A 27,735-nucleotide genomic window follows, 5' to 3' on the forward strand; every position below is an offset into this window, starting at 1 on the left:
CTCTCCCTAATGACCAGTCAGTCTAATAACCAGTCTCTCCATAATGACCAGTCTCTCCCTAATGACCAGTCAGTCTAATAACCAGTCTCTCCCTAATGACCAGTCAGTCTAATAACCAGTCAGTCTAATAACCAGTCTCTCCCTAATGACCAGTCAGTCTAATAACCAGTCAGTCTAATAACCAGTCTCTCCCTAATGACCAGTCTCTCCCTAATGACCAGTCAGTCTAATAACCAGTCTCTCCCTAATGACCAGTCAGTCTAATAACCAGTCTCTCCATAATGACCAGTCTCTCCCTAATGACCAGTCAGTCTAATAACCAGTCTCTCCCTAATGACCAGTCAGTCTAATAACCAGTCAGTCTAATAACCAGTCTCTCCCTAATGACCAGTCTCTCCCTAATGACCAGTCAGTCCTAATAACCAGTCTCTCCCTAATGACCAGTCAGTCTAATAACCAGTCAGTCTAATAACCAGTCTCTCCCTAATGACCAGTCTCTCCCTAATGACCAGTCTCTCCCTAATGACCAGTCAGTCTAATAACCAGTCTCTCCCTAACGACCAGTCAGTCTAATAACCAGTCTCTCCCTAATGACCAGTCTCTCCCTAATGACCAGTCTCTCCCTAATGACCAGTCAGTCTAATAACCAGTCTCTCCCTAACGACCAGTCAGTCTAATAACCAGTCTCTCCCTAATGACCAGTCAGTCTAATAACCAGTCAGTCTAATAACCAGTCTCTCCCTAATGACCAGCCTCTCCCTAATGACCAGTCTCTCCCTAATGACCAGTCAGTCTAATAACCAGTCAGTCTAATGACCAGTCTCTCCCTAATGACCAGTCAGTCTAATAACCAGTCTCTCCATAATGACCAGTCTCTCCCTAATGACCAGTCAGTCTAATAACCAGTCTCTCCCTAATGACCAGTCAGTCTAATAACCAGTCAGTCTAATAACCAGTCTCTCCCTAATGACCAGTCTCTCCCTAATGACCAGTCAGTCTAATAACCAGTCTCTCCCTAATGACCAGTCAGTCTAATAACCAGTCAGTCTAATAACCAGTCTCTCCCTAATGACCAGTCTCTCCCTAATGACCAGTCTCTCCCTAATGACCAGTCAGTCTAATAACCAGTCTCTCCCTAACGACCAGTCAGTCTAATAACCAGTCTCTCCCTAATGACCAGTCTCTCCCTAATGACCAGTCTCTCCCTAATGACCAGTCAGTCTAATAACCAGTCTCTCCCTAACGACCAGTCAGTCTAATAACCAGTCTCTCCCTAATGACCAGTCAGTCTAATAACCAGTCAGTCTAATAACCAGTCTCTCCCTAATGACCAGTCTCTCCCTAATGACCAGTCAGTCTAATAACCAGTCAGTCTAATGACCAGTCTCTCCCTAATGACCAGTCAGTCTAATAACCAGTCTCTCCCTAACGACCAGTCAGTCTAATAACCAGTCTCTCCCTAATGACCAGTCTCTCCCTAATGACCAGTCTCTCCCTAATGACCAGTCAGTCTAATAACCAGTCTCTCTCTAACGACCAGTCAGTCTAATAACCAGTCTCTCCCTAATGACCAGTCTCTCCCTAATGACCAGTCAGTCTAATAACCAGTCTCTCCCTAATGACCAGTCAGTCTAATAACTAGTCTCTCCCTAATGACCAGTCAGTCTAATAACCAGTCTCTCCCTAATGACCAGTCAGTCTAATAACCAGTCTCTCCCTAATGACCAGTCAGTTTAATGACCAGTCTCTCCCTAATGACCAGTCTCTCCCTAATGACCAGTCTCTCCCTAATGACCAGTCAGTCTAATAACCAGTCTCTCCCTAATGACCAGTCAGTCTAATAACCAGTCTCTCCCTAATGACCAGTCAGTCTAATAACCAGTCTCTCCCTAATGACCAGTCTCTCCCTAATGACCAGTCAGTCTAATAACCAGTATCTCCCTAATAACCAGTCTCTCCATAACGACCAGTCAGTCTAATAACCAGTCTCTCCCTAATGACCAGTCAGTCTAATAACCAGTCTCTCCCTAATGACCAGTCAGTCTAATAACCAGTCTCTCCCTAATGACCAGTCTCTCCCTAATGACCAGTCAGTCTAATAACCAATCAGTCTAATAACCAGTCTCTCCCTAATGACCAGTCTCTCCCTAATGACCAGTCTCTCCCTAATGACCAGTCAGTCTAATAACCAGTCTCTCCCTAATGACCAGTCTAGTGACCAGTCTAGTGACCCGTCTAATGACCCGTCTCTCTTGGTTCCTATATCCCATATTTACCACAACACCTCTCCTCTCTCCATGGGTACCAGCTATGAATGCAATACTGCTTGGTGGACAGGGGGTCATTATAAAGCTAAATAGTTTAGTCATAAAATAGTAGTCAACTAATAGTGAATAGTTTAATAGTAAATAGGTTGCTATACTAAATAGTTTAATAGTTTAATAGTCAATTGTTTAATAGAAAATAGTTTAATAGTAAATCATGTAATAGTGAATAGTTTAATAGTAAATCGTTTTCATTAGTAAATAGTTTAAAAGTAAATAGGTTAATAGTGAATAGATTACTAGTAAATAGTTTAATAGTGAATAGATTACTAGTAAATAGTTTAATAGTGAATAGATTACTAGTAAATAGTTTAATAGAAAATAATTTAATAGTTTAATTGTAAATAGTTTTCATTAGTAAATCGTTTAATAGGAAATTGTTTATTAGTAAATTGTTTCTAAATAAGTCAAAGTATACAACGACGTTCATAAACAGTTTACTAGCAGACCTTTAAGTAAGCAGACCTTTAAGTAAAGTGTCAACACTGGCTAATCCTTCCACCGCTCTGCTGCCCTGTCAGGTCTGAGGCAGCTAGCTGGACAAGAGAAGAGGTCCTTTCCTGTCTAACACAGTGGAGGGGTGAAGAACAGTCCCACTCGGCCTCCCTGAACGAGAGTGGCGGCAGTAGCCCCTTGACACTGTGTTAGGGAGGGAACCCAAGCGGAGGACAAGAAAGAAAGAGTGACACACAGAGAGAGAGAGAGAATTTACATTGAATTAAATTGAGAGAGGGAGAGAGACACAGCGAGAGAGAAAGAGAGAGAGAGAGAATTTACATTGAATTAAATTGAGAGAGATAGAAAGAGAGAGAGAGAGAATTTACATTGAATTAAATTGAGAGAGGGAGAGAGAGAGAGAATTGAAATGTAATTAAATTGAATTGAGAGAGCGAGGGAGAGAGAATTTACATTGAATTAAATAGAGAGAGAGAGAGAGAATTTACATTGAATTAAATTGAGAGAGGGAGAGAGAATTGAAATGTAATGTAATTAAATTGAATTGACAGAGCGAGGGAGAGACACAGAAACAGAGAGACAGAGAGTGACAGAGAGTTTCACTGTGAATAGATACAGAATGTCCGCTTGGCTCCAGCAGCTAACCCTCTAAATACTAGGCCAGCTTCTAACAGCAGGTTCCCCCCCTTTGACTCACAGACACACACAGAACCCCCCCCACCAGCGCTTGTGTGGGGTTCACAGGTGGTCTCCCTGGAGATGGTTCTGAGCCTTCAGAGGCTGCAGAGTAATAGAGGGTGAAATACTAGCTGGATATAAAAGGGGAGGAGATGACAGGTCCAATAGTGTGCTAGAAATTAACTGTCTGGGGACTAGAAGGATACCTTATAGGTTACACTCAATATAAAGGTAATAAGGCATTATTTAATTATTAAAGGGATAGTGCATCCAAAATATAAATGTTACTGTTTAGAATGGATGCCTAGACTTAGTGGTCTATGGACTCAAAGTCAGGGATCTAAGATTTGGGTTAGTGCAGTTGGCTCACAGCTTAGCATTAGCATAACTCAGTGCAAATCAATGGGAGTGGTAGCCAGTTAGCAAATACAGAATTATGACTAAATGGTTTCCTCAGATTTTATATCTACTGTTGTTTTTTATGAGCATAAGCACCTTAACCCTCTGGGCTGTTGCTTGAGTTCTCCCCTTCACAATACAACTGAAATCCTCCCCTTCTGATCAAGGGCAGTGCTAGTCTTTTACCTTGAATCTCCCAAAGACCCGCCATCCATCTTGAAGGACCGGAGACGGGAGAGGGGGACATAAACAACCCTTCATGTCTCAGGAGTTTGTGAAATATGAACAAAAGAGCTTGCAGGTACATCACTTTACAGTCCCAGATACAGCGGGGGAATGTGCTCTGACCTATTAGAAATCACACCCTACACTGACAACACTGACACTACAGTAGCTACAGTCTCCTGGGCAACCTGACATCAACATCTTGTCTTTACAGATTGCTCTTTGAGAGACTTTGTGAGCGCATTAATATTTTTTTTATCTTTTGCAAATCATGTTAATTTTTGCACAAGACCTATGTTTGTTTGTGTATATACAGTGTGTGTGTATGTGGGTACATGCAGCGCTTGTGTGAGAATTTTGTTCCCCCACAGAAAGCTAAACCAGACTCGTTGGGATCTAATCTGCGACACAGAAAGCTAAACCAGACTTGTTGGGATCTACTCTGCGACACAGAAATCTAAACCAGACTCGTTGGGATCTACTCTGCGACACAGAAAGCTAAACCAGACTCGTTGGGATCTAATCTGCGACACAGAAAGCTCAACCAGACTCGTTGGGATCTACTCTGCGACACAGAAAGCTCAACCAGACTCGTTGGGATCTACTCTGCGACACAGAAAGCTCAACCAGACTCGTTGGGATCTACTCTGCGACACAGAAAGCTCAACCAGACTCGTTGGGATCTACTCTGCGACACAGAAAGCTCAACCAGACTCGTTGGGATCTACTCTGTGACACAGAAAGCTAAACCAGACTCGTTGGGATCTACTCTGCGACACAGAAAGCTAAACCAGACTCGTTGGGATCTACTCTGCGACACAGAAAGACGCAGCACTTACAGATCTTATGTTTCGCTTTCATGGGGAATTTCACCAGCAGCTCCTGAGGATTGGTGCAGACGAAGACGAACGGAGAGCCAGACTCCTCGCAGGTCTGAGGAAACTGCAGGAAACACAAGACAGAAACAGTCAGAGCACTGCTTTTCCTAAGGACAGACAGGAGTGGTGACACTGGGAACCTTCATTGCTGTTAGACCAATACATCCTGGTCAGGAATGACAGAGAACCTACAGGTAGATAGAACCTGTTATTATCAGAGTAATACCATAGACCTGAAAGCAATATAACCTGGTATAAAGGGTTCAGTTTTTAAGTGAAGCATGTTCACATGGAATCTCTACATCCCTGTCGAAAGGGTGACGTAACACCTTATAACTTGTCATGACATTCTATGAAACAAACACGACACTGAGACACCACTGTCACCAAAGAGGTTATGCAACATGACATCATTCTACATACATCTTCATCATTCTACATACATCTTCATCATTCTACATACATCTTCATCATACATCTTCATCTGTTCTATGTAACATGATTTCAAAAAGACATCTTCTGAGAAAAGAGGGAGGGGTTGGATGTGGGGGAAATGAAATCATTGGTAACACTTTATTATAAGGTTCCATAATAAACCATTTAGAAGACATTTATAAATGTTATGTTCATCATTTATTAATCATTACTCCCACATTATTAAACCATTTTCTAATCACTAATCTAAATCACTAATCTAAATTGAGTCCTATTAATATTTTAAAAATACTTCATAAATCTATTGAGTGACCAGTGTAATTTCTCACAAAAAGATGGACATGTCATTGGTAGACATTCCAGCAGTACCTGGTCAAAAACAAAAACAAGCACACAACACAGGATGTTAAAGGAAATATATATTAATGTCTGAATAACTAGCTTACTAACATTTACACATGTGGGGGTAATGTTTATAAATGGTGAGCAAACTGTAAATGCCTTACAAATGGTTTAGTATGGATCCTTCAAATGAAGTGTTACCAAATAGGTATTATGATGTTGTAGCTTGTTATTACAGCTGTAATCATCTCTACTGTGACAGCTTTATTATTTCCACCATATGACATCTCTTTCAGGCCCTAGCTCCAGGCAGTACAGTACTGTAGATACGTAGATAGGGTGGCAAGTAGCCTAACAGTGGGCCAGTAACCAAAAGGTTGCTGGTTCGAAAACCAGAGTCAACAAGGTAAAAACTCTGCCGGTGTGCCCTTGAGCAAGGTACTTAAACCTAATTTGCTCCAGGTGCGCCATACTACTATGGAAGACCCTGTAAAACAACACATTTCACTGCACCTGTCAGGTGTATGTGACAATAAAACATCTTATTTTTTGTTGTTAATTAACAGTCTCACTGCAAAGCATGGAGCCCTGAAAAGAAGAAACCTCTCTCCCTCCCTCTGATTGGTTGTTCAGGTGACAGTAGGGGGAATTGACTGACACTTTCATGACAAAGGAGTCATCTTTGCAATCTGTCCAGGTGTAGCAGCTCTGAGCTCATCCAATTTCCTCCAGCACGTCTATCAGATAGTGCTGTGATTGCATCTCTGCGAAATCAGGAAGCGGCGGCTTTTCATGACGGCTCGCTTCTTTCCTCTACACCCCCTCTGTCTCTCTTAAGAGCAGCACTGAAGGTTGTGACAAATCCAGGGCTTTTAGGAGAATGGACAAGACAGACAGTTTGTGTGGTTCCTGACAAACTGGGAGAGGTGATGGGGCTGCTTATTACACATCCCAGTCAACGCTCAACTGACTGTAATAACCGCATGTGATGATGAAACATCATTGAACACCATCTGAAGCTCAACAGGGATTCCACAGTGGCGGCTTGTTGTAGAACCCGATAGAAACACACTAGTGGTGATGGTGTTTTGCAGTCCGACTCTGAATGACACTCCGGTAGCGAAGTGTGAGGTTCACCCTTTGAGTGCTTCTCTTTTAAAGTGGGAGAGTAGCGCCGTAACTCTCTCACCAATTTTGCAACATTCTGAGTGGTTACGGTGGTTAGCGAACACAGGGGTTGTCCACAGAAAAGATGGAAGTCCTATATCATACTGCATAGCTAAACTCTTCTATCATCTCAGCCAGTGGAAATAGTCCATATCCTAAAGCAAGCATCCCACTATGGCAACTATGAACGGCAGTTTTGAGGAAGAGAGGCCTCCTTGTTTCACTTGGCTATGGGGGAGGTGTATTTTCAAGACCGGTGCAGCCAGTCCCTTACAGAAGACGTTAAATGCTTCCCTTACATGTGTTTTCGCCTGCTGTGATGCGTGCTTGAATATTCTCACATAAAGCTAACTTGGGAGTCTGTAAGCACATTCAGCAGTAGTAGTATTTTTCCAGGTTTTGAAAGGAAAACAAAATGGTGGTTGTGGTGGTCCGTCTAAACTCAGATGAATTGAGAGTAGCTGAATCCAGCGTCTGAGTGAGCTCATGTCAAAAACACAGCCGGTCGCCCGCTCTTTCATCCTCCATTAGCCAATTAGCATTTAAAGCTGTTGAATCGAGCCGGCTTTGCCTCCCCTCCCGAGTCTAATTGTTTCCATACCATGTTAATCAAAAAGGCATGAAACATTGGGCCGTAGCAGTGTAGCAGGCTCACTCAAACACTCCAAATGCATCAGGCATGATCTAATGAGGTCAAAATACACACGCTAACAAAGGGATAAAACTGACTCCATAAAAGCCTTCATTGTTCCATATTCCAAAACCTCTCTGATAACGTACGCACTGAAGGTTTGACATCATTAAAAGCTTAACATTTTTAATTAAGAGCCACATTTGTACAGTTTGCCCTAATGTTTTAAAATAAACTGCACCCCAACAAAGGAAGTATATAAAAAAAACATTGAGGTTGAGTCTAGGTTCTCGAAATCATGCAAATGTCTTAGTGTTGATGAAAACATGAGGGCAGATTGGACCTCAAACTGGTTCAAGTATTCAATTGCTAGTTTTGTGTTAATTCTCTCACAGTCACAAACACTGGGAAGATGTGTCCAATATTTGCAACTCTTCCAACAGTTTGGAGAATTTCCAAATCGTTAACAAGCGGGCACCGCCAGGTTTGACTGCTGCCAATGTTGCTATGGTTTCACTGACAATGGCAACTCTCTCAGCAATGTTACAGGCACCTTCTTTTAGTTTTGCAACGATACCCTCATTAAAAAAGTGTTTTTGCGTGTTCAAGGAGAGGACACAGCGAACTAGCTAGCTCTTCTTTGAGAGTCTTCAGTCTGCTAAGGATTCCGCGGCTCAATGTACTGCAGCTCTTTAATAATAGTTTCTCAGGTGTTGAGTGGTAGGTTAGCCACCTTCCCTACAGTACAGACATTTCAGAAGAGAGGCTCTTGAATGAAAACACAACCCCCTATAAACACAGTGGGAAAAAAGGAAAGAAAAAAAATGGCTTGCAGCCTCGCCATCCGCCTCAGCCAAGTTAATAAACGGCCCATTCTTTTCAATTTGCTGGGATATTGCCAGCGGGCTGCAACAATAAGCGCCTGTAATAATATGAAATTCAGAGTCCATTGGAGACAAGAGACATACTCTGCAGGATGGGGATGTTGGCAGGTGAGGAGGATATTACAGGATCATTCAAGGGGCAGAGAAAGTGCACCAAGGCCCCCCAAAGGCTGCACCCACCTATGTCCCCTCACAAAGACACGGGATAGAAGTTGGCCCTCAGCACAGATCTAGGAGCAGTTCACCCTCGTCAAACACAAACCTCAATCACAAGTGGGTAACTGCTAAAGTGACTTCAGATCAACAACTAGCGTGAACTCCAACCTGCACGGCCCAAAACTACAGAAAAACACAGCTCTGGGCTTCTAACAGAACAGCAAGAGTCCTATAAGCTATATGGGTCCATGCTGCTTGTCTATGACTGGTGAACAAACCAATACTGTTTGCTCTGCCTCCCCCCTCTCACTCTCCCTGGTCCTTTTCAGCTGCTGTCGGCAATTAGGGGAGGCAGAGACAAGCAATCTCCTCTCTCTCTCTGAGGCCAGGCGCAGCGCAGCAGCGGTGGTGGTAATGGGCCTGTGTGGCTGTGGCTTTGGCCCTGCCTGGTCGGGCCCCGCTTGGCTGCACTCAATCTCAGCCCAATAAAAAGGCCTTCATTGGCAGGGAGCTACTGAGCCACAGGAGCAGGGAGCTGTGGAGGAGGCTTTTAACAAAGGGTGGGAACAAGAGGGAGGGTGGGAAGAGAGGGAGAGACAGAGATGGATAGAGACAGAGAGAAGAGGCAGAGAAATCAGAAGAGAAAGAGAGAAACAGAGAGACGGAGAGAGACAAAGACAGAAAAAGAGAGAGAGTGGGTGAAAAACACCAAATACTAAGTAGAGGCATGTCAAGGCTGGTTTCACACTGAGAATAAAGAAACAGATGGACTGGTCTGAGTCCCGTTGATGGGTCATGTCTGGAGGTGAGTGTGTTAACTCTCCAGACATCAGGCCCCAGCGACCTGTGTCTTCACTGCAAATCCACTTCAAGCTAAAAGAAATGATGGTGGTGGAGGGTGGCTTTTCAGATCACTGAGCTTCAATATAGTCATTCTTGTTCCACCCATTCATTCATTCTCATCCAGCTGATTGTAGCTTTGTAGCCGTTTATTCGGACTGCTCCTAGGAAATCTTTTAAAATGTGTTACATTTAATGTTTTGAACAAATTACAAAGTCGAGGAGTGGTGGAAAAACTAGTAAAGAGAAGTATTTGGAGAGGGCAGACATCCTGAAGAACAAAGTGACTGACCACCTTAAGGATTCTAGCTTTATAAACCATTTGCTTTAGTAACACGAAGCACCCAAACAAGTCTGAAATTGCCAAGAAGCTGACAACACTCCTTCAGTAGCATAACAACACATTTCTGTTAAATGGCTGAAAATCTTCATTGCCACAACTTTCACCACAAGAATATTGTGAGAAAGTAATCCAAATCAATATGAAACTGCTGTATTAGACTTTCCTTCACCCACAGAATCAACCGGTGTCAAGTAGGAGAGTGCACATGAATTATCTAAGAATGTCCAACACCGACTCATTTATTTTTTACATTATTAATACCCTCAAGCCGAGGAAAGACATGTCTGCTTATTAGGAGCTCTGAGCCGGCAAGGAGGGTCGTTCAATTATTCCATTGTGTCAGTCCCCTCGACTGCTAAAACACAGCTACATACCCAGGCTAAACATGAGGACTTTTCTTTCCAATACAGCCATACTGGGACCTCTGGTGTTGATTTAAGTTTATCTGAAGAACAAAGGCTGTTTTATGTGGATAATTATAAAAGGACTTATTACATAGTCTCTCCTGGCAGACTGACTGTTAACGCTAACATAAATGGAGTAGCTAGTTAGCGCACGCAAGACATGGTTCCGAGTTGTAACTATGACACAATTGATAATGAAAGCCAACATTGTCCTTCTCAACTGCTGAACTGAAACACTGTCAACTGAAACACTGTCAACTGAAACACTGTCAACTGAAACAGCTCCTGTTCAGCCCAGTCAAAGGTTCCCAGTCAAAGGTTCTCTGTCCTGACACCCCATTGGTGGAACCAGTTTCCCCCTGATGCTAGGACAGCAGCCTCCCAGCCAATCTTCTGAAAACATCTGAAATCCTCCCTCTTCAGTATCTTAAATAACACATCTCAGTCTTACATCCCCCCCCAAAAACAACAACATTGCACTTACTTTTCCTACTAGCTCTGAGTTGGCTGATAATCTCTTTATTTACGACAAATGTACTTACTATGACTGTGATGTGGTTGTCTCACCTAGCTATCTTAATATGAATGCACTAACTGTCAGTCGCTGTGGATAAGTGTTCGTAAAATCATTAGTTGCTACATACATTTTTTGACTTATACATTAAGTGCTATATACACATTTTATACAATTGTTTTTAAGAACATAACTTATGTCTCATGAGCTTAGTTCAACTGTCACACCCCATCAGAACCCAACATATGACCTCCAATGTTTGTTTCTCCAATGTTACATTTCTCCAGGCCTATCACTCAGCTTTTTAACAAAACCACTTTGTTATTGTTTTAATGAAAGATTAAAGCTTTAAAAAGGTCCAATGCAGTCGTTTTTATCTCAATATCAAATCATTTCTGGGTAAAAATGAAGTACCTTACTGTGATTGTACTCAATTAAATGGTCAAAAAGAAGCAAAAATAACTTCTTAGCAAAGATTGCTCAAGCAATAATTTATCTAGAACTGTCTGTGAGTGTTCTGAGTGGGGAGGGGAAAAGTGAAAAGTAGCTGTTATTGGCAGAGAGGTCTGGAACTCTCGTATTGGTCTATTAACTCATTTACTGCCTGGTGATGTCACCAGTCAGGCCAAAACTCCATCCCACCTAAACAGGCTGACATTTTAGGCGGTCTTTTCAAACCGCTCTTACACTAAAAGCACATTATCATAATTTTCAAAATGTTATAGTAATATCCCAACCTCAGTGTGAACAACTATAGAAAACACAACAACATTTCATTTTTGACTGCACTGGGACTTTAAAGCTCCTGCAGTTTGACAAGTGGGTCAGAGCATCATGGTTTATTTATTTTACCTCAGGGCTCCACAAACATGACGATTCAAATCGCAGAGAGCCTCATTGAAGAGCTAGCAAGAGACACATTAGCAATTTAGCTTTAGTGATGACAGGTGTAATGAAGTCATGTGTTTGCGCAGGAAGATTTACACCGCTTGCCTCGCATAGCGAAGTCCCATTTTCCCAGCCATGTTTATGACTTCACCTCCTGTGGTGGGCCTCGAGCGGCAAGAAAACAGGACGGCCTCACAACACTCACAGTGTTTTTAGACTCAACAACTTTTCCCACTGTTGGAACGTTCCTGGCATTGGGCCTGATATACAGTATAAGCCTACAGTTATCGCTCTGTCTGAAGTCTACTAGGTTCTGACAGAGAAGGAAAATACCATCTTTAACCTACTCTGTGTAGAATATTTGTAAATTCGACATCTCTTCTTTTGACTATTTAGGGAATAACGATGCACTTGAGAAAATTGTCTCAGTAAACCTATACTAAACATTTAAATACCACTTCACAAAAGGTTATCAAATAGCACTTGGACAAAAATGCTAGAGGAAATATAGAACTACAGTGTAAGAAATAATACACCATAAAATCATGGAATCATTGCACCTACATGTGTTGAATGTACATTTGTGTTAGTGGGCAGACTATCGTACATGTGTTGAATGTACACTTGTGTTAGTGGGCAGACTATCGTACATGTGTTGAATGTACACTTGTGTTAGTGGGCAGACTATCGTACATGTGTTGAATGTACACTTGTGTTAGTGGGCAGACTATTGTACATATGTTGAATGTACATTTGTGTTAGTGGGCAGACTATCGTACATATGTTGAATGTACATTTGTGTTAGTGGGCAGACTATCGTACATATGTTGAATGTACATTTGTGTTAGTGGGCAGACTATCGTACATATGTTGAATGTACATTTGTGTTAGTGAGCAGACTATCGTACATGTGCACTGCATTAGACAACCTCTTTACCTAGCACACGGCTTTACCCAACTTTACACACGCGCATGCACGTACACACATGAATTCCCCCAGGGACAATTACCATGTCTGCTTTCAAAACCAGACTTCAAAGAACTCCAGGGAATCTTAAGCATTAAAACTTGTTATTTTCTTCCACAATCTCCCTTTATCCCCATCACAAATCCAGCTCCTTTAGTGGCAATACTGTCAGCGAAATGGATTGGATTTCAGTCAGCTAACAAACCGTTTCATGGCTGAATTTTGATTTGATAATAGGGAAATGGAGACACAGAGGGAGTTTATGAACGCGTCTCTCTCCTGAGGTGAGTGTTAGCTTTGATAGTGGGCCGATGGAAAAGAGTCCCCCATCTGTGTTCACTCAGCCCCTGTGGGAAGTGGTTGGCTCTCGGTCTCTCTGTCCTGGCTGCTTGCTCACACATGAAAGAAAAGATGTGAATCTATACATGTGAAAATACAAGAACACCTATCCCATAGTTAAAATAATATTGTACTGTGGCACTAGTAATACTGTAAAGTTACAATATATTTTCTATGATTTTTATTATTATGGAAAATGAGAAACAAATATACTAAGTGTCCAGGTTACATAGAGGCTCTTGGTTTGACTGAGAGCTCTTCTCACAGGCTGTTGTTGAAGTGGAGGTGGTACAAGAGAAGCTGTGTTGGAGTGGAGGTGGTACAAGAGAAGCTGTGTTGGAGTGGAGGTGGTACAGGAGAAGCTGTGTTGGAGTGGAGGTGGTACAGGAGAAGCTGTGTTGGGGTGGAGGTGGTACAAGATAAGCTGTGTTGGAGTGGAGGTGGTACAGGAGAAGCTGTGTTGGGGTGGAGGTGGTACAAGAGAAGCTGTGTTGGAGTGGAGGTGGTACAAGAGAAGCTGTGTTGGAGTGGAGGTGGTACAGGAGAAGCTGTGTTGGTGTGGAGGTGGTACAGGAGAAGCTGTGTTGGGGTGGAGGTGGTACAAGAGAAGCTGTGTTGGAGTGGAGGTGGTACAGGAGAAGCTGTGTTGGGGTGGAGGTGGTACAAGACAAGCTGTGTTGAAGTGGAGGTGGTACAGGAGAAGCTGTGTTGGATGGAGGTGGTACAAGAGAAGCTGTGTTGGAGTGGAGGTGGTACAAGAGAAGCTGTGTTGGAGTGGAGGTGGTACAGGAGAAGCTGTGTTGGAGTGGAGGTGGTACAGGAGAAGCTGTGTTGGAGTGGAGGTGGTACAGGAGAAGCTGTGTTGGAGTGGAGGTGGTACAGGAGAAGCTGTGTTGGAGTGGAGGTGGTACAGGAGAAGCTGTGTTGGAGTGGAGGTGGTACAGGAGAAGCTGTGTTGGAGTGAAGGTGGTACAGGAGAAGCTGTGTTGGAGTGGAGGTGGTCCAGGAGAAGCTGTGTTGGAGTGGAGGTGGTCCAGGAGAAGCTGTGTTGGAGTGGAGGTGGTACAGGAGAAGCTGTGTTGGAGTGGAGGTGGTACAGGAGAAGCTGTCTGGTCATCAAGCCTCAGATTGTGACACACACAGGGCGAGAGAGGATGACTGGAGGAGGACTTGGCAGCGGGGCATCCTCTCCTCCTTTTCCCTCCCTCGCTCTCATCTGTCACTGGGAGGAAGTTGCTGAGCAGACAAACCTTCGCCTGAGGAGCAGAATTGAGTTTGTAATCTCTTGACCCTGCAGCAGCGGTACAGCCAGCTCCCTCCCTCCCTCCCTCCCTCCCTCCCTCGTTCTCTCAGTCATGAAGACAGATGCCTGTAGCAGTGATGCTGCTTAGCTGGAGGTCTGACAAGGTGATGCCTCCTGCTCCATTACACACACACACATGGACATTATATATACAGACACGTGTGCGCACGCACGCCATGTGCCAAAACACACACACACACGTGTACACACGTGTACACACACACACACAGCCTGTCTAGCCCTGTCCTCTGAGTTGAAATGATGTCGTGACGCACCCACGGAACGCTGACACAAACAAAGGAGCTAAATGTCAGACAGATGTAAGACTGGGGGCCTGATCCTGTGACACGGGGACAAGCAGCAGCCTGGGTGACAGGACCAGCCTCACAGTGAATACAATAAACCAGCTCAAAAAGCTCCAGGCATGGCGGCTATTTTTTATAATTCCAACAGAGTTCATTCTGGAATGGCAGCACCTCCACATAAGCATACCTACCTTATTCCTCCACTGTCCCAGCAAGCAAGATGGCCGTCCTCCAGACCTTGCCAAACACCTGCCGACGACACCACAATTTGGCCAATTCTAGAAACAGCCTTAACAGAGGCATTAGGCCAAGTCTAGAAACAGCCCTTAACAGAGGCATTAGGCCAAGTCTAGAAACAGCCCTTAACAGAGGCATTAGGCCAAGTCTAGAAACAGCCCTTAACAGAGGCGTTAGGCCAAGTCTAGAAACAGCCCTTAACACAGGCGTTAGGCCAAGTCTAGAAACAGCCCTTAACAGAGGCATTAGGCCAAGTCTAGAAACAGCCCTTAACAGAGGCGTTAGGCCAAGTCTAGAAACAGCCCTTAACAGAGGCGTTAGGCCAAGTCTAGAAACAGCCCTTAACAGAGGCATTAGGCCAAGTCTAGAAACAGCCCCTAACAGAGGCATTAGGCCAAGTCTAGAAACAGCCCCTAACAGAGGCATTAGGCCAAGTCTAGAAACAGCCCCTAACAGAGGCATTAGGCCAAGTCTAGAAACAGCCCCTAACAGGGGCATTAGGCCAAGTCTAGAAACAGCCCCTAACAGGGGCATTAGGCCAAGTCTAGAAACAGCCCCTAACAGGGGCATTAGGCCAAGTCTAGAAACAGCCCCTAACAGGGGCATTAGGCCAAGTCTAGAAACAGCCCTTAACAGGGGCATTAGGCCAAGTCTAGAAACAGCCCCTAACAGAGGCATTAGGCCAAGTCTAGAAACAGCCCCTAACAGAGGCATTAGGCCAAGTCTAGAAACAGCCCCTAACAGGGGCATTAGGCCAAGTCTAGAAACAGCCCTTAACAGGGGCATTAGGCCAAGTCTAGAAACAGCCCCTAACAGAGGCATTAGGCCAAGTCTAGAAACAGCTCCTAACAGAGGCATTAGGCCAAGTCTAGAAACAGCCCCTAACAGAGGCATATGTGTATGATCTGAGAAGATTGGATGGGTGTTAGCTATATAGCGGAAATTGCACTTAGTGAATCAGAGGGCAAGGTGGACCCAACTAGCATATTGCTTATATCTATCCAATTATTTTCAGATGTACAGTAAGTGTCTAGTTGGTGGAGGCTCGGGGTTGTGTCTGGACTGGGTCAGGGACCATTCCTTTCCCAACTCCAAGCAGAAAACTGGCAAAGACGTAGGCCTCACAGGGAGCCATTTTTGGGGCATCCATCGTGAACACCAGACGTGGAGACCGAAAACAATGGCAACTGTCTCTTTGCTTCTTTAAAGCTTATTAGAGAGAAGGGGAACATTGATTTCTGGGAAGGCACTGAGATTGTGGTGTTAAATGAAGGGCTTAGATTTTTCTAACAATGATATCCTAATTTTATACTCAGATAGCTATTAGTCCAGGCATTTCTTCAACAACTGAGTAACAGTGGACTAAAATACTTACAAGGATGAGTATAAAGAATCTATCTTGGAATTCAATTACTTCTCTTTGATTGTGTATAATAGTCTTCAGCATTCTAAGACTGAGCTTTTAAAACATCAAAGACAACTCATTTGATGTGACGGTTTTGGATATCTGAGGTAGGAAGGACACAGTGAGCAAAATACATCAATTACTATTAGTCTGGTTTAGTGCACTAACAAACAAAAACCAAACAGAACTGGGCAAATGACCAAACACTGACTTTCCTCACTGAAACTGAAAGGCATGTAATTAAGTGGTTCTGAAAACAGTAGTGAAATTGTAAGTAGTGCAACCATTTAGTCCAGCAGATGGACATATGTATTGTTCATGGTGTTGTAGACCTGTGGCTGCCTGGCTGGCCTGGGCTGGGCTGGCCTGGGCTGGGCTGGACTGGCTGGTTGTCTTTCAGAGCCTGGGGACTGGGGCTGAATGCATTCCACACCACCACTGCAGCATCACATGTTGTCTGACCTCTCTCTGCCATGGCAAACTGCCTAGCATGGAAACAGAGCGGAGGGAGGACGTGTGTGTGTGTGTATGTGTGTGTGTGTGTGTGTGTGTGTGTGTGTGTGTGTATGTGTGTGTGTGTGTGGCTACAAATTGGGGTGAGTGTTCAAAGCCTCTCGCTCACGCGCCCACGCACGTGGAGACACACATACAAAAGATAATGAAGCCTGTTCCTAGTGAAATGTAATTCTTAACGACCACATCCACCTTCACAGCCGCGACAGGAAAAACAATATTTTCCGGGGGCTGATAAAGGAGAAGACAGGGAAAGACAGTGGGGCGACTGAAGATTCACACAACGTTACAGAAACAGAGAGGGGGCAAAAAATAGGATAGCGTGACTTCCTTTAACCTGTCTCCCATATATCCACTGTGTGTGTGTGTGTGTGTGTGTGTGTGTGTGTGTCTGGCAGGAAGGCTTTTTTAACCAGTTTATAATAGCAATAAGGCACCTCGGGGGTGTGATGTATGGCCAATATACCACGGCTAAGGGTTGTATCCAGGCACTCCGCGTTGCGCGTAACAACAGCCCTTAGCCGTGGTATATTGGCCATATACCACACCCCCGAGGTGCCTTATTGCTATTGTAAACTGGTTACCAGCATATAAATACTGCATTACCGCACATGGAAACGTAGGCATCAGTTGGAGCTTGCGGACGCACTAACAAGGAGAGGAGAGCAACTCTGGAGGTCAGCCCTGGAAACGCTATAGGACACAGACACTCTGGAGGTCAGCCCTGGAAACGCTATAGGACACAGACACTCTGGAGGTCAGCCCTGGAAACGCTATAGGACACAGACACTCTGGAGGTCAGCCCTGGAAACGCTATAGGACACAGACACTCTGGAGGACAGCCCTGGAAACGCTATAGGACACAGACACTCTGGAGGTCAGCCCTGGAAACACTACAGGACACAGACAGAGACACTCTGGAGGTCAGCCCTGGAAACGCTATAAGACACAGACAGGAAAATCCCAAATGGAGACCAATTGTTGTTCTAACTGATTATAATAAGTCATAACAACTATAACATAATGAACAGCCCTGATAAAAGCTACATGACTTGTGGTTATACCGACTAACCTAATGACACGCTAGGTAGCTATTCACATTGTAACATATGAATGTCTGAATACTTAGATCTTCTTATGATACATTAGCCACATAAAGACAAACACACACTCTCTTTCTTCCTCACACACCCATTACACATCATACACACACACTGTGGAACCTCTGCTGAAACACAAATTGCAAGTCCACATGACCCGGCCCGTGGTCAGTCAATAGAGATCAATAGAGCACTCAGCTCCACTAAAAGGAGAAATAGGAGCTAGCTTTGTCTCTGCATATATCTCCTTTAACCATGCCAGATTAGACTACCTGCCCTGCGGTCGCTAACACAGCGCTAAGGCAGGCTAAGCTAGGGAATGGTGTGAAAAATCTGGCTCTTATTAAGAGCTTGGTTCGATCCAATCTATTTGGCAGGGCAGATTGTGGGTGTGTGGTTTAGGGCTTGGGGTGTCCTAGGCTATGAATTAGCAGTGAATCTGAAAACGCACACATGGCATTTATGCATAGTGTATATAGATGTGGCACATTATGTTAAACTGCTTTGTCTAAATAACTTGATGTGATTCTAAAAATACTTTATTTGTCAGCAACTGTGGGGTAAATATATTTTTGAAGTGGAATGAAATAGTGTAGCCAACAGTCATCTCTCCATCTCTAGTTCTTTCTATATACTGGGGGATACATACAGTATTATAAACTGGGAGGTTCGAGCCCTGAATGGCTGACAGCCGTGGTATATCAGACCACATAACACAGGTATGACAAAACATTTATTTTTACTGCTCTAATTACATTGGTAACCAGTTTACAATAGCAATAAGGCACCTCGGGGGTGTGATGTATGGCCAATATACCACGGCTAAGGGTTGTATCCAGGCACTCCGCGTTGCGCGTAACAACAGCCCTTAGCCGTGGTATATTGGCCATATACCACACCCCCTCTGGCCTTATTGTTTAAGTATACAACATCTAGCTACGACCTAGATGTGGTATGCAGTTGAGGCCAGTTGGACGTACTTCCAAATACTGTAAAACGACATGAGGTGGCTTATGGTAGAGAAATGAACATTCAATTCTCTGGCAACAGCTCTGGTGGACATTCCTGCAGTCACATCTGTGGCATTGTGTGACAAAACTACACATTTCAGAGTGGCCTTTTATTGTCCCCAGCACAAGTTGCACCTGTGTAATTGTAATGGAAATTATATGATTAAAGGTTTGACTAAATGATTTCACTCAGAAACCATATAACCTGTTGAAATGTATTCGAAATAAGGCTATAATAATGGGTTAAAACTATATTCCAATACTGTGTGTGAGTAAGACACTGTTACTATTTCAAAATGAACAGGGCATAGTTGATAAGACGACCTTGTGAGAGGAACAGGAACAGGGCCTCCCTAAGTTAGGGAGGGGAACAACTGCCCGAAAACGGCTAGGCTGGCAAAAGATAAGGAGACAGGTGGTCTGGGTACTGTGGAAAAATACAGCCGCCTAAAGCGGGGTGGAGTTCTCTACTGATGTAAGTTTATTTGTGTGTGTGTGTGGTAATATAAAAGGCTGTGTGCATTGTATGAATTGGAGAACTTTCATAAATAAACGTTTTGACCCTTTTAGGCTGGCTATCCGTCTGCTTCATTCAACCAGAATCTTACACACTCTGGGGGGGGCAGACTGAGTAGTTTCATTGAAGTTCGGTTTAAGAACATTGATAACTTAATTCACATAACAGTAATGATCATGCTGTTTAATCAGCTTCTTGATATGCCACACCTGTCTGGTGGATGGATTATCTTGGCAAAGGAGAAATGCTCACTAACAGGGATGTTAACAAATTTGTGCACCAAATGAGAGAAATAAGCTTTTTGTGCATATGAAAGTCAGTCTCTCCCTCGCTCTCAAATTGAGTTGAATCAACAGATCACAGCACATACTTTACTTCCTGGTTTGCTCCTAAAGGGTACACCTACAATGGCCGCCAGTCCAGCCATTATGCCGTCTTTGACTTGAATGGGGATGACCGTTCTATTCCTTCTATTTCTATGGCAGCACATGCAGTCAGGAGCGGAGGAGATGAGAAAGTGGGCTTGTTTATTATTTTTTTTACTGTGGCCAATTACCGTCATCCAAAATTCCATGACCATCACAGCCCTACATGAATGCTTGCTGCACAGTGGTAATAACTGGCAATTATATGTTAGAAACCTACTCCTTCCTTCAATCACTCAAAAACACTCGCCTGTTCTCTTTCTCTCAATCAAATTCCCTTTTATCCTCTCTCTGTCTCCCTCTCTGTCCTTAATAATAAACACACCCCCTACTTCATTCCTTACCTTGTCATTACCTCACTCACAACCCTGTCCATACGGACTTATAACGCCTTTATACATATTTAATGCAAATACATATCCCATACATATTTCCCTCTTCTCACTTCCCCACCTCCCCCTGTCCATCCACTCCTCCTCTCTCTATTCTCCCTCCATCCACCCCTCCATCTACAGCACCCTTGTCACTTCAACCACCTTAGTCCACCTCTCCCTAATTCCTTCTCCACATCCTCCCCCTCGACCCCCCCACCTCTCTCCCAACCCAATCCTCCCTCCCTCCCTCTCCACTTCCCTCCGCAGGCTGATGATACCCAGGAGCAGGTTACAGAGAGGTGGGCGGTAAGCCTTGTGTGGACTTAGGAGGCATCATTTCCCCTCCTGCCACGGCAGTAGCGATGGGGGAAAAACATTGACACAGTTACATATCGGGATATTATGTTTGATGATATATTGTATTGTATTGACATTATCACTATATTATTTTTGTGCTAGTTTGCTGTACCTGCACCAATATTCCAGTATTTTACTTAGCTTGTTATCTATCATCTTTTTAAATACGGAGGCAATTTGTTTTCAGCACTTTTATTTCCAGGACTGATCAAAACTGGTTTTCGCATAGCTCCTTTTCCCTCTGCAACAGCAATATGTTTGGAACATCGAGTTGCAATACATATATAAATCGTGAGAATCTCAATACATATCGAATCTGCACCTGAGTATGGTGATAATATCGTATCGCGAGGTCCCTGGCAACTCCCAGCCCTACAGTACAGTAAATCCCCTGCCTGCCTCACACACGGCGGCTCTAGGGAGCGGGCTAGCTACAGCGCTAGCGACGTTATGCTAACTCCCATTATATAACATGGGAAAACAGGCGGCTATGGCTAAATGGCTAGCGTGAAGGAAATGGAGAGCGATCCACACACTCCTACGTATTTACTTACACTACTCGAAGGATGATACAGTATTTAGACTATACTCTAGTCCTGTGTAGCTTCTACCTGGTCTCTACTTTATCCTCCCTCTCTTCTCCCTCTCCTGAAAGGCTACATTGAAAGGGGCTTTTATTTATGGCTGCCTTGTGAACCTCTCTGCAAGCACACACACACACACACACACACACAGATGAAAAGGCAGTCACACAGCCCCCGACATGATTTTATGGCCCTGAAAAGGTTGGGTAGGTGAGAGAAAGTAGACTGAACAAAGGGAAAGATTCCTATTCAAATAGTCCTAGTAGTCAGGGTCACACAGTAAGCCTATAGTGGTCTCAAGGTTTAGTGCATTTCCCAGATGTAGGTTATCCTATTTCCATGTACGACGCCTATTAGGAAAAATACAGGAAAAATGTATCATTTGATTGGAAAAGTGAAAACAATAAGAGTGATTTGTTGCCATTGTCTAGTCACCTCCCACACACACGGACTTAAGAATCACCCGTACAGCAAAGTAATCAGAGCCAATTACATTTCACCAGCACAGTTTATATATCTCATAAAAAAAATAAGCGTGCCAATTTCCCAACTGTGTCAATATCTCATTAGAGCTAATGTGTGTGTGTATGAGGGGTGAGTGAGAGTTTGTGTGTGTGTGAGGAGGGGAGGGGTGGCAGAGATGCAGTCACAGATGTTTTCACTGTCCCGATCGCATCCGGGGAAATAAAACAAACAGCCAGGTCAATTAGAGACAGGGTGCTTCTTCAACAAACTAGATAGAAAATAAACAGGATTTTGGGGGATTTTCACAAAATGTAATCCATAGTCCGATGGAGGAAGGGTGGTGACATATATGACATTTGTATCTTAAAGCATAATTGAGAAAAATTAATATTGAAAATACATCATTTTTGATATGCCACATTTTTCTATATATGGTTGAATATAATATACTCTAAAGTTATGAGCATAGTAGTCAATATAACCAATCACAGCCCTCTGTCACGGTTGTCGTTGGTAATGGAGGACCAAAACGCAGCAGGTATGTGTACGCTCATCTTGACATTTATTAACTTCCAAAATGAACACCAAAATAACAAAACAAGAGAACGAACGAACAACAAACAGTCTGGCAAGGCACAAGGCTAAACACAGAACAATCTCCCACAAACACACAGACAAACACACCCAACTAATATAGGACTTCCAATCAAAGGCAACACCACACAGCTGCCTTCAATTGGAAGTCCACCCCAATTAACCAAACATAGACATACAACCAACTAGATCAACATAGAAATACGTAGACAAGGAACAGTGCCCAAAAACCCCGGAATACTAAATCAAATGCCCCTTTTAGAAAAAACACCACCCTGAACCACATAAAACAAATACCCTCTGCCACGTCCTGACCAAACTACAATACCAATTAACCCTTATACTGGCCAGGACGTGACACCCTCCTTTTAATTGTATCATTACACATCCTGCAAATCCCCAGCAGAGGGCGACCATTTTGAATCCATTTTCACATTCACTCTGTTAATGCTAAAAGTAGCAGAAATCCCACTCTGGAACTTTGGCATGCCCGTAGTAGAATATATGATGTTCAACAATATATACTGAACAAAAATATAAAACGCAACATGCAAGAATTTCACCGAGTTACTTTATATAAGGAAATCAATCAATTGGAATAAATTAGGCCCTAATCTATGGATTTCACATGACTGGGAATACAGTGCCTTGCAAAAGTATTCATCCCACTTGGCATTTTTCCTATTTTGTTGCATTACAACCTGTGATTTAAATTGATTTTTATTTGTATTTAATGTAATAGACATACACAAAATAGTCCAAATTGGTGAAGTGAAATGAAAAAAATTACTTGTTTCAAAAAATTCTAAAAAACGAAAAAGTGTTGAGTGCATATGTATTCACCCCCTTTGCTATGAAGCCCCTAAATAAGATCTGGTGCAACCAATTACCTTCAGAAGTCACATAATTAGTTAAATAAAGCTCACCTGTGTGCAATCTAAGTGTCACATGATCTCAGTATATATACACACACCTGTTCTGAAAGGCCCGTGTCTGCAACACCACTAAGGAAGGGGCACCACCAAGCAAGCAGCACCATGAAGACCAAGGAGCTCTCCAAAAAGGTCAGGGACAAAGTTGTGGAGAAGTACAGATCAGGGTTGGGTTACACATTTTTTTCTCTAAACTTTGAACATCCCAAGGAGCACCATTAAATCCATTATTTAAAAAATGGAACGCATATGGCACCAAAACAAACCTGCCAAGAGAGGGCCGCCCACCAAAACTCACAGATCAGGCAAGGAGGGCAACAGTCAGAGAAGGAACAAAGAGACCAAAGATAACCAAAGTTATATCCTGCCTGTTTGGCCCTGTCTGGGGGTATCGTTGGACGGGGCCATAGTGTCTCCTGACCCCTCCTGTCTCAGCCTCCAGTATATATGCTGCAATAGTTTGTGTCGGGGGGCTAGGGTCAGTCTGTTATATCTGGAGTATTTCTCCTGTCTTATCCGGTGTCCTGTGTGAATTTAAGTATGCATTCTCCAATTCTCTCTCTGAGGACCTGTGCCCTAGGACCATGCCTCAGGACTTCCTGGCCTGATGACTCCTTGCTGTCCCCAGTCCACCTGGTCGTGCTGCTGCTCCAGTTTCAACTGTTCTGCCTGCGGCTATGGAACCCTGACCTGTTCACTGGACGTGCTACCTTTCCCAGACCTGCTGTTTTCAACTCTCTAGAGAAAGCAGGAGCGGTAGAGATACTCTGAAAGCCAACTGACATTTACTCCTGAGGTGCTGACCTGTCGCACCCTCTACAACCGCTGTGATTATTATTATTTGACCCTGCTGGTCATCTATGAGCATTAACATCTTGGCCATGTTCTGTTATAATCTCCACCAGGCCCTGCCAGAGGAGGACTAGCCACCCCTCATAGCCTGGTTTCTTCCTAGGTTCTGGCCTTTCTAGGGAATTTTTCCTAGCCATCGTGCTTCTACACCCGCATTGCTTGCTGTTTGGGGTTTTAGGCTGGGTTTCTGTACAGCCCTTTGTGACGTCAGCTGATCTAAGAAGGGCTTTAAAAATACATTTGACTGATAACCCTGAAGGAGCTGCAAAGCTCCACAGCAGAGATTGGAGTATCTGTCCATAGGACCACTTTAAGCCGTACACTCCAGAGCTGGGCTTTACAGAAGAGTGGCCAGAAAAAAAGCCATTGCTTAAATAAAAAAATAAGCAAACACGTTTGGTGTTCGCCAAAAGGCATGTGGGAGACTCCCCAAACATAAGGTAGTCTGGTCAGAGGAGACTAAAATTGAGCTTTTTGGCCATCAAGGCAAACACTATGTCTGGCGCAAACCCAACACCTCTCATCACGCCGAGAATACCATCCCCACAGTGAAGCATGGTGGTGGCAGCATCAGCAGGGACTGGGAAACTGGTCAGAATTGAAGGAATGATGGATGGCACTAAATTCAAGGAAATTATTGAGGGAAACCCGTTTCAGTCTTCCAGAGATTTGAGACTGGGATAGAGGTTCACCTTCCAGCAGGATAATGACCCTAAGCATACTGCTAAAGGAACACTCGAGTGGTTTAAGGGGAAACATTTAAATGTCTTGGAATGGCCTAGTCAAAGCCCAGACCTCAATCCAATTGAGAATCTGTGGTATGACTTAAAGATTGCTGTACACCAGCGGAACCCATCCAATTTGAAGGAGCTGGAGCAGTTTTGCTTTGAATAATATTTTGCATCTTCAAAGTGGTAGGCATGTTGTGTAAATCAAATGATACAAACCCCCCCCCCAAAACTATTTTAATTCCAGGTTGTAAGGCAACAAAATAGGAAAAATGCCAAGGGGGGTGAATACTTTGCAAGCCACTGTACATACAGTATGCATCTGTTGGTCACAGATACCTTAGAAAAAGATAGGGGCGTGGATCAGAAAACCAGTCAGTATCTGGTGTGACCGACATTTGCCTAATGCAGCGTGACATCTCCTTCACATAGAGTTGATCAAGCTGTTGATTTTTGCCTGTGGAATGGTGTCCCACTCTTGTACAATGGCTTTGCAAAGTTTCTGGATATTGGCGGGAACTGGAACATGCTGGCGTACACGTCGATCCAGAGCAACCCAACCATGCTTAATGGGTGACATGACTGGTGAGTATGAAGCTTCGAGGAATTGTGTACATATCCATGTGACACGGGGCTGTGCATTATCATGCTGAAACATGAGGTAACAGTATCTCTGTGCATTCAAATTTCCATCGCTAAAATGCAAGTGTTCGTTGTCTGTAGCTTATGCCTGCCCATACCATAACCTCAACATGGGGCCCTCCGTTCACAACATTGACATCAGCAAACCGCTTGCCCACACAACGCCATACACCTGGTCAGAGGTTGTGAGGGCGGTTGGACGCATTGCCTAATTCTCTAAAACGATGTGTGGGGCATCGTATGGTATAGAAATGAACATTAAATTCTCTGGCAACAGCTGTGGTGCATATTCCTGTCAACGATGTAAACACATTTGTGTAAAAAAATGGAGAGAAATAAGCTTTTGTGTGTATGGAAATGTTTTATTTATTTATATATATATATATATATATTACCTAATCTAAAAATATATCCCCAAACTCAGGGTCTTTTCTGTTCTAGGAATCACCCAAACACTCTTTCTCTGGAGACAGACACACACGGAACACAAAACAACATGCTTCCTTTTTTTTTTTCAAGACAGTGATTTCGCTGGTCAACATAATGGCTGACATAATAGAAAAGAACCAGCTCTGTGGTAAACCTCCATAGGAACAGGGAGCAGATGGAATCCATTCTAAATAAACCTAACCAAAACAACAAAGATCCCCATTCCTCATGGTTAAAACAAAACAGACATAGCTTTCAATCAATCCATGTTAGAAAGACTACAATGTTCAAAGAGCTGCTGGCAGCCTTAGTCATAGTGGTTTGGGGTGGAGTGGTACTGCCTTACTGGGCCATCCAGGCATTGAGGCATCTCCACATTTAAACAGCATGAAAGGCAAAAGATTAAAGACCACCGAGAGCACCAGTGCACCCGATTGATTCATTATACATCAAAGGGTGATGCGAGTCAATCTGCCTCCCTGAAATACAGCGTTTCTCTCCATCTCATCTAACTGCTCTAGACGTAATGGGAACGTGGGTTAACTTAATACCATGTGGGTTTGGTTGATCACGTTTGTGTTTTAGATGATAGAGAAGGGGAGTAATGTGGGTTGAATTGTGTTGTGGTTCAGCAGTGCTTTATGGTGATTGTGCTGCAGCCTCCAGTCAGTGTAAAATGGCTGGCTGTGGGTTGATGCTGAAGTGGTGCAGTACACCCTCTGCTGGTTAGAAGTTGTATAGCAGTAGGGAGGAAAAGAGGAAAGCCAATGATGTCATTGTAGTAGAATGATTACACCCTAGCCTAGGTCACCAACCTGTTCCTCTCTGGGAAATAAAACTAAAATTACAATTTTTTTTTTTTACAAGTACTCTGAAAAGCTACTAAATTACAGTAACAAGAGTAGTTATAATGAGTTACTTTCTACCTCTACCAATCTGTTTCTCTATGGGATGCCCAGCTGTTGAACAAGTGTTCTACTTCAACTGGATTATTAGCAGACTATTTGAATCAGATGTGCTAGAGCTGGGATGAAATAAATACGTGTGTAAAGACTGGAAAAGGCAAACAAAGCTATAAAAAATAATCTAGCTGACGCTCTTATCCAGAGCGACATACAGGAGCAATTTTGGGTTAAGTGCCTTGCTCAAGGACACAACAACAGATTTTTCACATAGTCGGCTTGGGGAGTCGAACCACTGACCTTTCGGTTACTGGCTCAACGCTTTAACCGCTAGGCTACGTACCTATTAGCACCAATCTAAAGTTACATGTTAATTCAGTAACTAACTGAATTAGATTATATTAACTATCCGTGTTCAATCAAATGTTATTAGTCACATGCACCGAATACAAGAGTTGTAGACCTTACTGTGAAATGCTTACTTACAAGCCCTTAACCAACAATGCAGTTAAGAAAATAAAGTAAGAGATAAGAAAAACAAATAATTAAAGAGCAGCAGTAAATAACAATAGCGGGGCTATATACAGGAGTACCGGTACAGAGTCAATGTGTCAATATGCGGGGGCACCGGTGTCGAGGTAACTGAGGTAATTATGTACATGCAGGTAGGGTTATTAAAGTGACTATCCATAGATAATAAACAGAGAGTAGCAGCAGCGTGGGGGGGATAGTCTGGGTAGCCATTTGATTAGCTGTTTAGTAGTCTTATGGCTTGGGGGTAGAAGCTGTTTAGAAGCCTCTTGGACCTAGACTTGGTGCTCCGGTACTGCTTGCCGTGCGGTAGCAGAGAGGACAGTCTATGACTTGGGTGGCTGGAGTCTTTGACAATTTTTAGGGCCTTCCTCTGACACCGCCTGGTATAGAGGTCCTGGATGGCAGGAAGCTTGACCCGGTGATGTATTGGGCCGTATGTACTACCCTCTGTAGTGCCTTGCGGTCGGAGGCCAAGCAGTTGCCATAGCATGCTGTGATGCAACCCGTCAGGATGCTCTCGATGGTGCAGCTGTAAAACCTTTTGAGGATCTGAGGACACATGCCATATCTTTTCAGTCTCCTGAGGGGGAAATATGCTTTGTCGTGCCCTCTTCACGACTGTCTTGGTGTGTTTGGACCATTCTAGTTTGATGGTGA

General features: G+C 43.6%; 1 protein-coding gene across 1 annotated transcript in view; it reads right to left on the bottom strand.

The window, feature by feature from the left end:
- The window catches only part of LOC123730756 (activating signal cointegrator 1), a 115,641-nt gene that overhangs the window by 76,979 nt on the left and 10,927 nt on the right, over positions 1 to 27,735 (bottom strand). The window contains exon 11 of the mRNA XM_045708389.1: positions 4,922 to 5,024. Within this exon, the coding sequence (XP_045564345.1) occupies positions 4,922 to 5,024 (103 nt within the window). The remainder of the gene's footprint in view (positions 1 to 4,921; positions 5,025 to 27,735) is intronic.

Source organism: Salmo salar, chromosome ssa26 (assembly GCF_905237065.1).
Source record: "Salmo salar chromosome ssa26, Ssal_v3.1, whole genome shotgun sequence".
Lineage (NCBI taxonomy): Eukaryota > Metazoa > Chordata > Actinopteri > Salmoniformes > Salmonidae > Salmo > Salmo salar.